This window comes from Oncorhynchus clarkii, chromosome 27 (genome assembly GCF_045791955.1).
Source record: "Oncorhynchus clarkii lewisi isolate Uvic-CL-2024 chromosome 27, UVic_Ocla_1.0, whole genome shotgun sequence".
Taxonomy (NCBI): domain Eukaryota; kingdom Metazoa; phylum Chordata; class Actinopteri; order Salmoniformes; family Salmonidae; genus Oncorhynchus; species Oncorhynchus clarkii.
Window position 1 is genome coordinate 26,548,525 of NC_092173.1, and position 16,243 is coordinate 26,564,767.

At 41.3% G+C, this 16,243-nt stretch overlaps 1 protein-coding gene across 1 annotated transcript; it reads left to right on the top strand.

The window, feature by feature from the left end:
* Positions 1-249: 249 nt before the first annotated feature.
* Positions 250-15,377, top strand: LOC139385748 (uncharacterized). The gene is made up of 10 exons (XM_071131015.1): positions 250-369; positions 9,299-9,400; positions 9,751-9,808; positions 10,053-10,200; positions 10,296-10,332; positions 10,565-10,848; positions 11,097-11,682; positions 12,835-14,646; positions 14,836-14,923; positions 15,187-15,377. Exons 1-10 carry the CDS (start codon positions 250-252, stop codon positions 15,336-15,338), a joined length of 3,387 nt encoding a protein of 1,128 aa, XP_070987116.1. The 3' UTR covers positions 15,339-15,377.
* The last annotated feature ends 866 nt before the right edge of the window (positions 15,378-16,243 follow it).

Sequence of the window (16,243 nt, forward strand, 5' to 3'; positions counted from 1 at the left end):
TTTTCTGAGTGACTTGTGTTGTGAGAGAACCAGAATTCAAACATAAACTCCTGGATTACATTTTATAATATTGTCAGCTCTTTTTAGTAACATATGGTAGCATACATGTTTCACACGGTGGCAAGTCAAGCTAGTTAGTTACATGTAACAACATTACATTATATGGTCAATGTTTGTGTGTATCCTCTTAGCTTTTACCTTCGACATCAACAAGCGACGCACGGGCTGGTCCTGCAGACTCCCACGCCCATGGCCCAGGAGAAGGCTGGGGGCCACCTGCTCACTCACGTCCCAGCCATCTCCTTTGAGACCGACTCTACTGTGGAGTGCACCTCCAAGAGGACTCCGGAAGAGAGGGACCGGGTGAAGGTTAAACTGGCCAACATGGCCTTGATGGGAAGGATCAAAAGTCTTGGCTGTGAAATGCCCATTATGTGTGATTATCGAATTGATCATTTTCCACTTTTGAAACAACAATGGGAAAGACAGGGTTTATAGCAAAGGTTGCTCAGATTGGGCTTTTGGAAAAATTGGGAGAATGAAAGTGCACTCCTGATTCAGAGAGAAAGATCCAGCTTAATCATCCATACCATTGTTTAAATTACAATAAAAAAACATTCAAACTGTTCCTGAGTTTCGAAAGACAGAGAAAGGAAAACATCATTATCTTCAGTCTGTTCACACCTGTTCACACAAGTCCTACTGTCCACAATCTCAGGGTTCTTCAATACAAACACACCTGTTTCAGAAAACCTGATCACTTTCACATTCGAACAATGTTTGTAGGATACTTTTCAATAACTCAATAAATGTAAGTGTTGAAACCATACATAGCTGGTAACTTGAGCTCGGCAGAGTAGTTTTGACCTGTGTCCAGATGCAGTCATTTATGTTGTCTAAAGGCAATTTGTCTCTTATAACAATGTTATTTTTCTGAATAATCTAATTTAATTGACTGGTAGGTAGTCACTAACTATTTGTAGCATGTGTTCCTCTGTTTATTGATATTTACATGGTGTGTATGTGTTAAGATGTTAAGTAATTAATGTTGATATTATCCAAAGGGTTTTTAACTGAAATGTTAAATGTATTTCAAAAATGGCAGAATCAAACAGTATTGGAATAGTGACTTGTATTTTGCATCTAGAAGTGTAAGAATTGTAGAAGAATGCTATTTCATCAGTCAAATGTTGCACTGTTTGATAAGACAGGGTAAAGAAAACCTCCATTTTAATGAGTTTAGTTGTGAGTTTGACATTTTACCACAAGAAGTCACTATAATACTATACGTTATCAAACAGGGTTGTGCTGAAAATCAAATGAACCACAGTCAAATTAATTATTTGCAACTAAGAGTAAAATTAAAAAAGACATGTATAACTTACTTTCTTGATAAAATACATTCTAAAATGTCAATATATGTGATTTCTGAGTATGTAGTGCACATATCTTTTTAAGGCCCAAAGCAGACGTTTTTATATCAATATCAAATCATTTCTGGGTAACAATTAAGTACCTTACTGTAATAGATTACGATGAAAATGGTCAAAAATGTATTTTTTGCAAAAAAAACTAAGCAATAATTTTGCTAGGACTGTCTGGGAGTGGTCAGTGCAGTGTTATTGGCACTCTCTTTGATAAACCAATTTACACATGGTGATGTCGCCATGGAAAGTGTGCAAACCTGCTGATTAGAAGGTGCTGTATAGATGTGAGAAACTGGCACTTCAATATCGAAGTGAATTTTTCGTAGCAGGTTAGGAAACTGAGGTTAAGGTTAGGAAAAGGGTTAGGGTTAGTGAAAATGCTCTCCAAACCTTCTACGAAAATTACTTTGCATTGAAGTGCTGTGAAAAGAATGTGTCCCTGCTCAGGTGTTGCATGCATCAACCAATGGTTGTGTGCCAAGTCATCCATTGTGTCATTGACTGACAGATTGCTATAACATATGATGTGGTTAGCTGACACACAAAATACATATCCAGTCAGTGTAAGATCTGGCAAGTGTCAGCAAGGCCTTGCTCCGTTGAACTAAAACACATTTACAGTGTTAGTTTCATCAGCTGTTGTACAATATGAAATACAATTATTTTGACTTCACAGGGCCTTTAAATGTAGGCAAACCAGTTTTCAGCATTCAAACTAATCTACCCAGCCAGATTCAGCACCATGGACAGTGAAGATCAGAATACCTGCGATCTGACGATTAGAACAACAGTGCTATTTTTTTTTTTTTTCAATTTAAAGTTTTATTAAGTTTTCTTGTTTTTCAATCAACCAACAAAACACATTCCACATTCACAGGCTTTAAAAAAAGAAAAAGTCAAAAAATAATACATATGAAAAAATAAAAATACAATTAAAATGAATGATAAAGTCAAATAAAAGCATTTATTTTCCTTGGTGCACACGTACTCAAAAACGAAATTAAAATAAAAACACACAAAAAAAACATTTAACACTTGCAGCAGCACTATCAAGGTTCTTATCAGCTATTTCAAGCATTCGCTGAGACGACGGGCCAATAATTCGTTTTTAGGTTTTACAGTACCTTACACAACATGTATCTGCGCATTTCCCTAGTCACCCCGTTCACTCTGTCCAGTTTGAAATATAGTTGAATAGTGAAGACCAGAGTCTATCAAACTTGGGCTGTCTCTTGTGGAGGTCATAAGTGAGCTTTTCAAGAGGAAGAAAGTCAATAATCTGGTCAATCCACATTTTAAATGTGAGGCCCACAATAGAAGAATACATTTCTTAGCAAAGTATGTAATAGTCATAAGCAAATGTTCGCTGTCAGGATCAAGAACAAAGTCCTGCTGGGCATTAAGAAGATAGATACACGGGGTCATATCAAACTGTACCTCTAGTATTTTCTGTGCAGCAGTATGCCAGAATCTGGCAATCTCCCTACAGCTCCAAAATACATGCATATAGGTTCCACTTTCAGAGGTACATCTTTTACAGTTAGGAGACATATCTGTTTTCATTCTATGGAGTCTCAAAGGAGTATAATAAAATTTGTACAAAAATTTGTAATTAGATTCTTTCATTTTTACACTGGTAGAGGAGCAGTATACCCTGTCGCAAACCTCCGCCCATAACTCATCACTGATAGTCAGACCAAGGTCCTTTTCCCAGATTATTTTCAAAGGAGTAAAGGAGGAGCTTCCTTTCTCAGAAAGGAGTCTATAGATGTAAGATATTTTGCCTTTAATGGATTGTGCTGTGACAAGAAGGGTTTCAACTTCATTCAACTGAGTTCTAAACCTCCTCTTGGAGGTAAATGAGGAAATTACATGTCTAATTTGAAGATATTTGAAAAAATGGGATCTTGGCACATCAAATTCACTGCAGAGCTCTTGAAAGGATTTCAGTGTAGTGGTTTTCTGATGAAATAGGTCTGAAAAGGTCCTGATTCCTAGAGTATGCCAAAGATTAAAGTTGGCCTCCCTCAGGGCTTTTGGCAAGTCTGGGTTGCCCACTATAGGCGAGTGAGAACATATTTGGGAGGAAATGCCCAGGTATTTCTTACAGTCCCTCCACGCTAGTAGGGTGCTGTAAATCACAAAGGTTTTGGCTATGTTGCCCACTTCACTAAAGTTATTAATGAATATAATTGAGCTTAAGGGCAATGAACCACAGGATTGGGCTTCTATCTGAATCCACGTTGACTCTTGTCTGTTTGTGATCCATGTTAGCATGTTGCGGATTTGGGCAGACCAGTAGTACAATTGAAGGGAGGGAAGGGCAAGACCACCCTTAGATTCAGGTTTCGATAGAGTGGAAAACTTGATCCTAGGTTTTTTATTGCCCCATATAAATTTGGTGATGCTTTGGTTAGTTGTTTTGAAAAAGGAAACTGGGAGATAGCATGGGAGCATCTGAAATAAGTAGTTCAGTCTAGGGAGGACGTTCATACGGATTACATTAATTCTTCCTACTAAGCTAATTGGGAGGGAGATCAAGGTTTGGAGATCGTTCTTGATTCGGTCCAGGAGTGGAAGATAATTTTCCTTAAAAAGGCTATTCAGATCTGGTGTTATGAAGATCCCGAGGTATTGAAACCCCTGTGTTTTCCATTGGAAAGGACAAAGTGTCTTCATAGAGCTGGTGAGTGTAATATTGAGAGGGCAGGCAGTGGATTTGTTAAAATTGATTTTATAACCTGAAAACTTGCCATACTGAGCAATTGTGTCTAAAATGAGAGGGAGGGATTTCTCAGGGTTGGATATGTAGAGCAAGACATCATCCGCGTAAAGCGAAATCTTGTGCTGCAGAAACACCCATAATACTTGGATTGCTCCTTATCAGCTCTGCCAGAGGCTCCGCCCCCAACAAGTAGAGCAGCGGGGACAGCGAGCACCCTTGTCTTGTGCCCCGTTCCAGAGGGAATCTGTCAGAGTTCAGTCCATTAGTAGTCACCATGGCATTTGGATGAGAGTATAGTGATTTGATCCATTTAATAAAATTTGGGCCCATATTGAACTTTTCTAAGACTGAAAACAGAAAGCTCCACTCCATCCTGTCAAACGCCTTCTCAGCATCCAGTGAAGCCAGTAGGACAGGGGTCTTCTGTGCGTTTACTTGATCAATAATATCAAAAAGACGGCGAATGTTATCAGAAGAGTATCTGTCTCTAATAAATCCAGTTTGGTCCGCTTTTATTATTTTGGGAAGAAGAGTGTTAAGTCTTTTGGCGAGCAATTTGGTAATTATTTTATAGTCGAAATCCAACAAGCTTATGGGCCGGAAGGACGAGCAGGATAGGGGGTCCTTGTCTTTTTTTAGCAACACTGTAATGCGAGCTGTGTGCATTGAGTCTGAGAGAACTCCGTTTTTGCAAAAATCCTCCAGCATTGGCATGAAGATAGGGCTGAGCTGGGGCCAAAAAGCTTTGTAGAACTCTCTGGGGAATCCATCTGGGCCTGGGGACTTATTAGGTGGCATGGAGGTAATTGCCTCCAGGATCTCCTCAGGAGTGAAGGGGGAGTTGAGATCTTCTTGGTCGGTCTCTGATAGTTTAGGTAGCGAGATTCCCTCTAGGAAAGAGTGGAGTTCTGCCTCCGTGTGTTTTCTCTCAGAGGTATATAGTTTGCAGTAAAAACCATGAAAAGTTAAATGGATCTTTTTTGGGTCATATGTGACCTCGTCCTCTGCTGTTCGGATAGCCATGATTGTACGCTCTGACTGCTCCTTTTTTAATTGGTAAGCAAGCAATCTACTGGGCCTATTGCTATACTCATGGTATTTCTGTTTAGTAAAGAAAACGTTTTTTTTTATCTCCCGAGTGTAGTCCAAATTCAGTTTGGCTTTGGATGCTTTAAGATGACTCCAGGAGGTGCTGTCTAGGGATTGTTTATGTATTTTTTCACAGCATTCCAGCTCCCTCTCAAGATCTAGCCTGTGTGCTTCCATTGCTTTTTTCTTAGAGGAAGCATATGCAATTAGATGACCTCTTAGTGTGGCTTTAGCAGCGTCCCACATTGTGGCCGGAGAAACAGGAGAATCTTTATTGTCTTGTGTGTAGTTGTCTATCCATGTAGTTACCAATGTATGGAACGCTTCGTTTGATAGCATGGAGGTGTTGAATTTCCAGCTCTTTGACCTCGGGATGTTTTTGCAGAGGTCAAAGCGGAGGTGGACAAAGGCGTGATCTGAAAGTGCTATGGGTCCGATTGTACAAGTGGCTGAATTTATGAAACTCTTTGGGATAAAAATGTAATCTATACGGGAGTAGGTGTTATGGACATTAGAGTAGTATGTATAGTCCATAGATGAGCTATTAGTCTCTCTCCAGATATCTATCAGTCCCATCTCTTTAGTAAGAGAGTTCAACATCTTTGCAGATCTAGGATTTGTGGTGGGGACTTGAGATGATTTGTCTAGGGTTGGGTTAAGGGTACAATTAAAATCTCCGGCCACCACGCCTAGGAGACACAATGCTCATTGAACAGGGTTATAATTTTTGACAATGAAGGCAGGAGTATCTGTGTTAGGGGCGTATATGTTTAATATAGTAATTGGTTGACCATATAGTGACCCAGTTATCAAAATAAATCTCCCCTCCGGATCAGATATGTTTTTGTCAATTATGAATGGAACATTTTTATGGATAAGTATGGCTGTGCCTCTACTGTTTGATTTGAAAGATGAGAAATACACCTGTCCCACCCAAGCTCTGCGGAGTTTGGCATGTTCAGCATCACAGAAGTGTGTCTCTTGTAATAGCGATGTCTGCTTTTTCCTTTTTTAGAGCACATAGTATCTTTTTTCGTTTTATTGCATGCCCTAGACCATGGCAGTTCCATGTCAATAGATTCAAGGTACTAGTCATCGTCATCGAGCAGTAATCGAACTTTAGTGCAAGTCATCGCTGGGTAAAAATGGATAGTAATTACAGCTGCGTTCACATAAAAGGAAAATAAATGGTGTACATAAAATAATAATATCTGAACACCCCAGCCGAGTTCCCAAACAACTCGACACATCCCGTTGGATCTATTACCCCCCGCTCAGTCTCAATTCTGTGTTCCGAATAAAACAAAAACCGGGAACAGTTAGCAACGCACAACGTCTCCCTCTCCCCACCAAAGAAATGCCTCATCCTCTCCACCCCGCATTGAGTAAATAACATAGTTGCCCTCGTCCAGACCACAGTAAAAGAGGGGAGAAAAATAAAATCAATAGCCAAGCCTACATATACCTCCCCCGAGGGACATAGGGAACCCCAAGTAATAATAGCAACAACAACAAAAAAACAGGGAAATAAAAGTAGGCTGAAACATTAGTAGGCCTAGGTTAGGCTATACAGCCCATCCCTCTCAGTTAAAGGAAAATAAATATAAATTGGACGGCTATAATGACCTTTAGGGGGTGGGTCTCTGGATATCGGCTATATGTCGTCTTACCTCCTTTAGTAATGGCATTAATCGCATTTAGTCATTGGTCTGTTTCTCATTGGCCAGGATTGTCTTTCAAAAAACGTTTTGCCTCTTCGGGAGTTTTGAAGTGTCGCAAGGCTCCTTGGTGAAGAATCCTGAGCTCGTTTGGGTATTTGAATCCCCTGAAGATGCCTCGGTCAATGGAGTATTTCTTCACTTCGTCAAATTCTCGGCGCTTTCGGCGTATTCCAGCTGACAGGTCCTGGTGTAAAGCGAGTTTGGCGTTTCCCACTGTGATGGTGTTGTTTTTCGCCGCCTGTAGGACTCGTTCCTTGTCGGTGAATCTCAGGAAACGTATGGTGATTGGGCGCGGTGGTTGTTTCCCTCTTCTTTTTCGCCCAGATTGAATAGAACACAATTATTCCTTCGCCCCCTGTTTTCCAGGTCCTCTGTTTTCTCTTCCAGATGCTCGATTTTCTTTTTAGCATATGCTATTGTTTCCATGGCATCTGTCAATAAGTTTTCCATGGATAGGATTCGCCCCTCTGCCTCGTCCAGGCGCCCCGCGTTTATGGTTATCTTGTTGTTGATGTCAGGCAAAGCGTTTTCCAGGATTGTCACCTTGCCCCCTATCGCACTGAGCTGAGAGTTAATGGCATCTAATTTAGTGTTTAGTTCTGTACGTTGGGATCTCAACTCAGAAAGGATGTCTTCGACAGAGTGCGAGGTTGGCATTCGTTGTGCCTCGTGGGGGAGCGGGTTCTCTTGCTCCTGGCTAATGGCGCTAGTTTTTTCTGAAGCTAGCTTCTTCTTGGAGGCTTTTTCCGTCGCTAATACTCGAGTCCGGGTAAAAATGTCACCTGTAGTGTCGCCGCCATGACTTTTTCTTACTAAAGCTAAATGAGTTTGAACTTGGAGTGGAGGTAAGATTAGGAATTGGAAACTACTTGTGCGGAGCTCTTAGTTCATGCGGCCATCTCGTCCAAGGGTCACGTGATCCCCAACAGTGCTATTTTAAGTGATTTTCAAGACACCCAAAGTCAATTTAAATCCACAACAAAATCTGCAGGATAAAAAGAAATATAATCAAACATTCAAATAAGTAAACAGGCTATATTAAAGTGCACTAAACATAGAGACAGATTAACCATGGAGAACACGAAACATGATGACAGATTAACCAGGGAAGTGAATTTAACAGAGGTTAAAGCTAAAACAACAGAATATGGGTACGTCTGTGTGAAGAGGTGTGGCTTTAGTGTGGATTTGAATAGTACACAAGTAGGCCTACGCTATTTTTGCACTGTAAAACTTTTTTTTAAGTGTTATGTTTTCCCAGATTCATAGTGTTATGCAGCCCAGGCCTATCTAGGAAGGCTGGGCATAAATTGTTTGCTCACAGCATCACATGATGACGTGGGAAACATAAACACTTAAACTCTGTAGATTAAAGTTAATAGTAATCAAAACTAATTTCACCACGAAAGGAAGTGCAATCGAAATGAATGAAGAAGACAAGGTAATTCTAGTGAGTTAATAAAATGACAAGGTGTTGCCTGTGAGCGTTGTAGACTACTGCCTCACAAGCCCGGGCTTTAGTGGCACTGGCATACGCGCTTGCCTCTGCACTGAAGGAGCCACCGAACACGTCCGCGTTGCAGATCTCACTTTCTCCCGCTACAGTATGTCCTACAATGACATATTTGGTGGGGATTGGCAGCCAACAATAGGATTGGATTGGGACTAAATCAAAGAATAAAACGATATTGAAATGAATAGTATTAACAAATATTTCCCAGAAGATTTTGGGTTCAACCTAAGGCTGACTAGGACAGATCAATCAACTTGATCCGACACAGTAAGCCTACATGTCATACGTAAGTAAACCCACAAGAGAGACAATATTGGTAGTATGGGTAGGCAATCGAAAACGTTTGATGGGGAAATTTCTGTCAATATTAGCTAGTCCTACTGAGTGGGCAAGTAACCTTTCCCGCGCTCTTCCTAAAAAATACTATTTGTGATGTCATAAAGTCTAACGTTCCATGACGTAGCATGTAGCCCTAAATTACAGTCCCTGCCTGCAATATTGTCCTCACTCTCGACCTGAACTCAACTTGAATGTAACCAACACAGACAAGGACATGCTTTTTGAGATATAAAATAGCTTGAATGGATGAAGAAAAGGTAAGCTAAATTACTTCATACAATATTGGGGGAAAGTAAAAAAGGGTAAAGCAATATAAGCGGATATTTCTTGTAAAAAGCTATAACATATTGTAAAGCAAATGTACCATTCTTTATAAAGTCACCAGCTTAGCGCTGATATGGCTGTAGCTCTATTTATGATATCCTCTGCACAGATCTACTCTGACATTGACATATTATTACTTATTGGAATGTCTGTCCTTCAGGTAGCACAGAGGGAGGATGGTGATCCTCAGAGGGAAGGAAAGGAAGTTGTTGAGGAAGAACCTTTGGCCACGCCCAAAGAGGAGGCCAAGAAGGGAAGGAAGGTAAGATGGCTGGAGTGACAGAGCACATAATAGGCTACACTCTGGGTTACACTCTGTACCTGATAGCAGTCATACCATAGATATCTATATATCTCAGATAACAACATACGTAGTAGCTGTTTTCAAAACGTGTTTTAAGAGCTGCTTTGACCTGGCCCATAGCCTATTCAGAAATTGTCTCAGAGTAGGAGTGCTTATCTAGGATCAGTTTTGCATTTGAGATCATAATGAATACAATTATTTGGGCAAGGTTGAGCACACACCTTATCTGATGAACTTTATGTATACGGGCCCTGGTGTTACATGTCTGCCATCATTTGAGATCTAGAATCTGTTCTGTTCTATCCTAGGCAAAAAGTAAGAGGAGTGGCAAGAAGTCAAGGAAGCTGGGCACTGACAACGATGCAGGTCAGAGATTTACCTCTGTAGTACTACATTGTTTCTCTATTCTGTCTGTGATGTGCAGGTTGTATTATCCATTTTCAATGAAACTGTAGTCTACTGTAATCAGTAAGAAAGGTCACATAGATATCTTTATTCAAATAGGCCTATTCTAAAACCCTAAAACAATGAAATCAGAGTATTAAGAGATAAAACGTCTGATTTCTCTTTAATTTTGTTTCTACTTCCTCTACGGCAATCACATCTTTAGTCTCCAGGAATAAACACCTGGATAGAGGATCTGTAATTGAGCTCCTGGAGAAGAAAGCTGTTCAGGCTGCATTCGGCCCAGGCAACAAGGATGAGATGGAATACTCCTACCCAATCCTCATCTCATTCCTGCGCAATCTTACTGATGAGTATGTTAAAAGTTTTTCTGTAATGTTCAACATTTATGAAATATTGTGCAGTGGGAACTAAACACTAACTAAAACACTTATTTTAAATTTTCTAGGCAGTGGCAAGTGATCTACAAAGGACTAAAAAACCCTGTAAGTTTCCCTACCTGCCTTTGACCTTTGATGTGTCAATGATCTGTTGAATTCAGAGATTAGCCATCAAGTCATATTCTGTTATTCATGTTCTCTGTCAGACTTCATCAAACTTTGAATTCAGTCACAGACAAGAATAACAATGTTGATCAAATGCATTCTGTTCGATCTAGAATACTTTACATCACAGTTCCATTGAAAAGACTGTTTTTGTTCTGTTTGTTCAAAACAGATGACGAAGGAACAGCTTGCCAAATTGTGCAAGACAATTGTAACCTTCATCGCACAGACCACCCTGCAGATCCTGCTGCCAGCCCTGGCCCGCGTACTTGGGGTAAAGGACTTTGCTGACGACGACACTGACTCACCCAAGAGGGGTGGCAGTGCAAGATCCTTTGCTGCCTTTGATCAGGAAAGACTGGAGCTCATCCAGGAAGTTAGATATCTGGCGAAGAAAATGTATAAGGGCGGCACAGGGGCTCAACATCTCAGGTCCCTAACACCCTCTTCTAAGAGGTATGTTCCCCTCAAGGTTTTCATGTATGGATTTCACCGAGATCATCTATCCCAGTGTTAGCCAATGCAATTTACTCTATCTGATGTAGTACAAAATGTAATGTATCAGCCTTTGAGCATATTCAAATGAATGAGCATGTAAAGCGATCAAAAGGACATGTAGATATTTAGAATACTAAAATTACAACGCTTGACCGATTTGCCAAGTTAAGACAGGAATTATCATGCTTTGCTTGTTCGTTTTAAAGTTCCCAGACCTCAGTGAAAGTCCTCCTGGGAATGACAGAGGACAGAATCATCAAAAGTGTCCAGGAGCAACTGTCTGATCATAATATCCTGTCCTCTTGCCCACCTGAGCTGACTGTTGGTCTTATCAAGGTGGTGGTCGAACAGCTTAACTCTGCCCTCTCTGCGACCATCAGCAGAGCCATTTCAGGGCGGTCCTCCCCTATTTCTTCTGGTACCCAGGCCGCTGAACAAATGGTCAACATGGTCCAGAAATGTTTTGATGATCACACCACCCCAGAGGACCAGAGCTCTACCTCTGTATTAGAGTCATGCATTCCACCTGCAACAGAAGAAGTGATGACTGTTATCGCAGAGATGGTGGGTGAATTGGAAAAAGAAGATCCGGAATTGGCTAAGGTTTTTCGAGAAGTGGCTGTGAAAGTTAAAATGTTGGCATCTGGCAGTGACCTTGTAGTGGAGCACCTGGATGTTGAATACTCTCCTGTTCCAGAGGAGCTGAACATAATATGTACATCTTGCAAAGCAATGATGCAAAATCTTGGCACTCTGTTTAGTGTGAAGTTCAAGACCAAAGCCTCAAAGGCTGTGAGTGAAATTCTTGTGAGAAGGTTAATGAGCGATATCTCTGGTATGGTTCAACCTTCTCATTCGTTTAGTACCACTCCAAGCTTGATGAATGCATCTAGCCCATCTGACAGGATCCTTGATTCTGCGGCCACTGAGCTCATACAGACCAAAGTAGAATCTGAGGCATCACAAATAATTGATAACTTTGTTGAAGATGTCAAGGACATTGTGCAGTATGCTGAATTAGATCAGCCAACAAGCACCCAGAGAGATACCCAAGTGGGACACTGTACGACAAAGCGGAAACCCTTCCATGCAGCTCGTAGACTCTGCGAGAGACTTCAGGCAAAGCTGGAGACATTGTTCCTCAGAATGGGTGGAGCTCCAGTCCAAGGGGAAGAACTTATGGAAAAAGCTGACTCCAGTGCTGTGCTTCTGGAGCATACTGACTCCAGTGATCTGCCTGTTTCAATCCTGAGCTGGCCTTCCCCATGTAGGAGTGAATCCCCTATATCAGAACGTAGTTCATCTTCTTTATCTGATGGATGTGATTCAACTGACTCTGTAGGAGAGAAAACACCAGAGCAACCTGAAACCAGTAAGAGTGAGGCAATACTGCAAGTGGTCAACTCAACAGGACTTGGTTCTCTCCGTAAATGCCAAAGTGAGAACTCTCAACCATTACTGTCTCTCTGTGATTCCAACATGGTGCCCTGCACCAAAGAGGTCTTGTCCCAGATTGTGACCATGTATAGGTCAGAGGTGGCAGATTTGGAATGCACATCATCTGCTGCAGAGGGTTCCTCTTACAACTCCCTTGAAGTCTGTGGCTTTTTGGACAGTGTCATGTCTTATCTAGAAGACATGCCTGTGTCTGGTTCTTCATGGTTGGAAGGATTAAGAGATACTCCAGCCTCAGTCATTGAGAAACTCTCCAGTGAGGAGTTCCAGATGAACGCTACCAACGAAGTGCGAAAAATACTGATCAAATCAGTCAGTAGCTTTCCCAGCAAAGTCAGTTCCAGCCAGACAGATTCTCAAATGTTGCCAGCAAAATCAACAATTTCCTTAAGGCATACAGATATAACTGCTTTTGAAATCGTTGGATCAATTACAAATGACATGAAGAGCCTTTTCCCACCCACAGAGTCTTCTACTACTCTATGGCAGGCAGACTCTATGCTTCAACAGAGTGATGAGAAAACCTCAGAGTACACTGAGGCCACACCCAAAGGCTCACAGTCTGGTTTGGAAGTATCTGAGAAGAAGATCTGGACAACTGCAAAGACTATTTACCACAATGTGAAGACAAAGATGAGGAATTATTTTACATGGCAAAATCAAGTCAAAGCAACAACGGCTCAAGCCAAAAAGACCCTCAGCCATATTCTGGTTTCAATTCAGAAAGAGCTGTCAAAATCTGACCAAACGGTGACTGCGCTTTCACAAATAGAGAATGTGGTTGGAATGATGCTGAAGGATGTTGAAAGGGTAAGCAGTGAATGTGGTGAGGAACTGATCTATGAAGCGCCACAGCGTTCTTCCTCCTCGTTGTCATCCTCATCTGCCAGATCAAAGAAGTCAGAGTGGGAATTTTCACTCCCTGGCACTCCCATCTCTTCTGATTTACCAGAGAGTATTACTCAGCCCATTGTGAGATGCTCAGTCATCGACATGGGCAAATCTACTAAGCCAAAAACATTGGTGTGTGATGCCAGGGAAAGCATGTCTGCAATAGTGGATACCATCATAAAGGAGGTACATCCAGAGGAAGAAGGGGAGGTTGCATTCCACCCTGATCTAACAGCTGCAATAGCAAGACTGGAGGAGCTCATATCTCAGGGTAGGATTGGTGCTCTCTCACGTGATCTTACTCACCAAGTCAACCGCATCATTTCTGAGAGCAACTTGACCCCTCTGGTTCTGACAGTGGCGGCTGGAAAGAGTGCATCCAATACAGCCCTTACTGAGCTGAAGAGGAATGACAAGACGGTGGGGAAGCCCACAACTTACAAGCTGGTTCAGCTTTTTGCAGAGGAGTCTGTGAAGCGTCTCTTGCTTCCTAGCCTTGTGCCCTCTACAGCTTCAATGAGTTTGGCTCAGGGAGTTAGTGTGCCGGCTGGCGTATCTGAAGATAGGATTTCATGTTCTTTTTCTACATCAGCATTTAGTGACACAGTCAGCCTGTTTACCAAAGTAATGGTAAGCCAGGTCATGGACTCTGTGGTTTCTGATGCACAAAGCAGAGGGTCATCTCCAACCGGAACTGTAACTGATATAGGCAGTCTACTGAGTGGTAAGTCCTACCCTCTGCCATCTTTCTCCGCCATCAGCATGACAACAAGTGGGACCTCCAATGCTGCACGAGGCTTTGAGGCCAACATAGATGCTGAGGAAAGGGATACCATCAGTTGTTTCGATGTACCTCAGAGCATTGTTTGTGATCAGAATTCAACCAGCCCGGATGTTGCCTCGCTTTCAACCCCATCCACTGACAACTTAGTCGGTGATGATGACTTCACCGGCCTCATCAGCATGTTAGTGGTGAGACTTCTGTCAAAAATACAAACCCAAACTGATCTGTACCCAACTGACGTCACACGCACGTCACAAGACCTGATTCCAAAAGTTATAGCTTCCTTCTGTGCATGGTCAGGCTGCTCTGAGACCCAAGCTTATCCCAAGAACCTGAAGAGTCACAAAGTATACAGCACCGTCTACAAACATCTGTTGAAGGAGTTTGGCTCAGAGAAAATACTCCAACTGGCCGTGTCGACTCAGGACTCCACTTTCAATAGGATTCTTGTGAAGTCATTGAGCAAGGAGCTTCTCCACAGTTGTAACGAGGCATCAAGAGCAGCCTCAAGAACATCTTTTGAAGCCACCAGGCCAGAAGCTCTTCTCATGGCTGAAGATGTGAAGGCTACCAGAGGGAAGCTGTCTTTCCTACAAAGGCTTGCCAGACTGAAATTCAACTTAAAGGTACATCACACTTATTTAAGTTAACAATTGTGTCAATGTGAGTAAACAATGTTATTTAGAGAAAATGTAAAACCATCCATTAATTCCAAAACCATTTATAAATCTTGTTGTGCTGGTGTGTAAGATGTGATCGTTATTACCGTGAGATTGTTCTGCTGTGACAGTTGTTTTGACATGTTTTTGTTTTAGCCATTCATGATGGGAAACAAGAAGGATTCCAATAAGAAATCCCGCCATTCTGAATCCAAAGACCAGACTACTGCTGAAGATATCATGTGTAAGTCCATACAGCAGGACATTTACTGTTTGAGATATTGGTGTACAAAGCTGCTATTGCAAAAATATTAAACCCTATATACAGTACATTATATATTATCGATAGTAATCTCTTATGTAAAATTATTTATAGTTTCCAAATCTCAAGATTCTGGTTCTCATTTATTTGTGAAAGTAATAATGAGTTGAAACTAAGAATACAATATACCATCATTTCTAAATGAAAGTGCATGTCAACTCTCTCTCTTCTGTCGCCCAACATAGTGGCACATCCTGCCACATTTGGACTCCCAGAGGGTCTTCCCTCCACCTCTCAACAGGAGAAGCCTCGCAAACGTCCCCTTCTAATCAGGATGTTTTCCACCATCTCCATAGGCCTATCCAAGCCATTCAAACGGTTTTCAAAGCAAGCTTAATACAACAATTTCCTTTAATACAGTAATATTTGCATTGAATTGATGGCCTTTGTCTTCTTTATTGTTGCCCTGTTAACACATTTGATTAGAAAATACATAGTATATTTAGTTTAGTTTATTATGCAGTCATAGTCACGGTGTAGGCTTAACAAAGTAATGTTGTCCTGAATAATGTATAGAACATGCACCCTCCCACCCCCCCCACCCACACACACACACACACAGTGTGATTCATTGAACACACACACATAGTACTTCAGATATGTCCCACAACCAACATTCGACCAGATATCAATGATTCAGTGTAAAATACATGTACTGTAAAATAAACCGTATTTAATTTACAACCAATAAAATAATACATGATGCAGGACACTCAGTTATAAGGGAATTAACTGGTTTAACTTCTCAAACAGAAACACACACATTTCCATTTTCTGTGGATCGCCCATGTTTACATTTTACTGAATGCCAGTCTGACCTTTGACCTGTAGATGGCAATAAAGGTCTACTTTTGCTGCAGATCCACTTCTAAAGCTCAAACCTCTCTGGACAAGTAGCCAAAACATTTGTCCCTAGTGAGAGAGAGTATGTGTGTGTGGCAAGAAAAGGGAATATTGCACTACACTTTTATGATACAGATACATTTTGCATTCGGTAGCATAGCACAGCTGTAGTTTTTTCAAATGCCAAATGTACATGTAGCATGCTTACATGCCTACAGATGCTTTTCTGAGTGACTTGTGTTGTGAGAGAACCAGAATTCAAACATAAACTCCTGGATTACATTTTATAATATTGTCAGCTCTTTTTAGTAACATATGGTAGCATACATGTTTCACACGGTGGCAAGTCAAGCTAGTTAGTTACATGTAACAACATTACATTATATGGTCAATGTTTGT

Coding starts and splice junctions, on each gene's coding strand:
- LOC139385748 (XM_071131015.1), top strand. CDS start 250: ATGGCCCAGGAGAAGGCTGGGGGCCACCTGCTCACTCACGTCCCAGCC. Junction 10,849..11,096: donor CTAACACCCTCTTCTAAGAG/GTATGTTCCCCT, acceptor TTCGTTTTAAAG/TTCCCAGACCTCAGTGAAAG. Junction 11,683..12,834: donor AGACCAAAGCCTCAAAGGCT/GTGAGTGAAATT, acceptor ACTCTATGGCAG/GCAGACTCTATGCTTCAACA.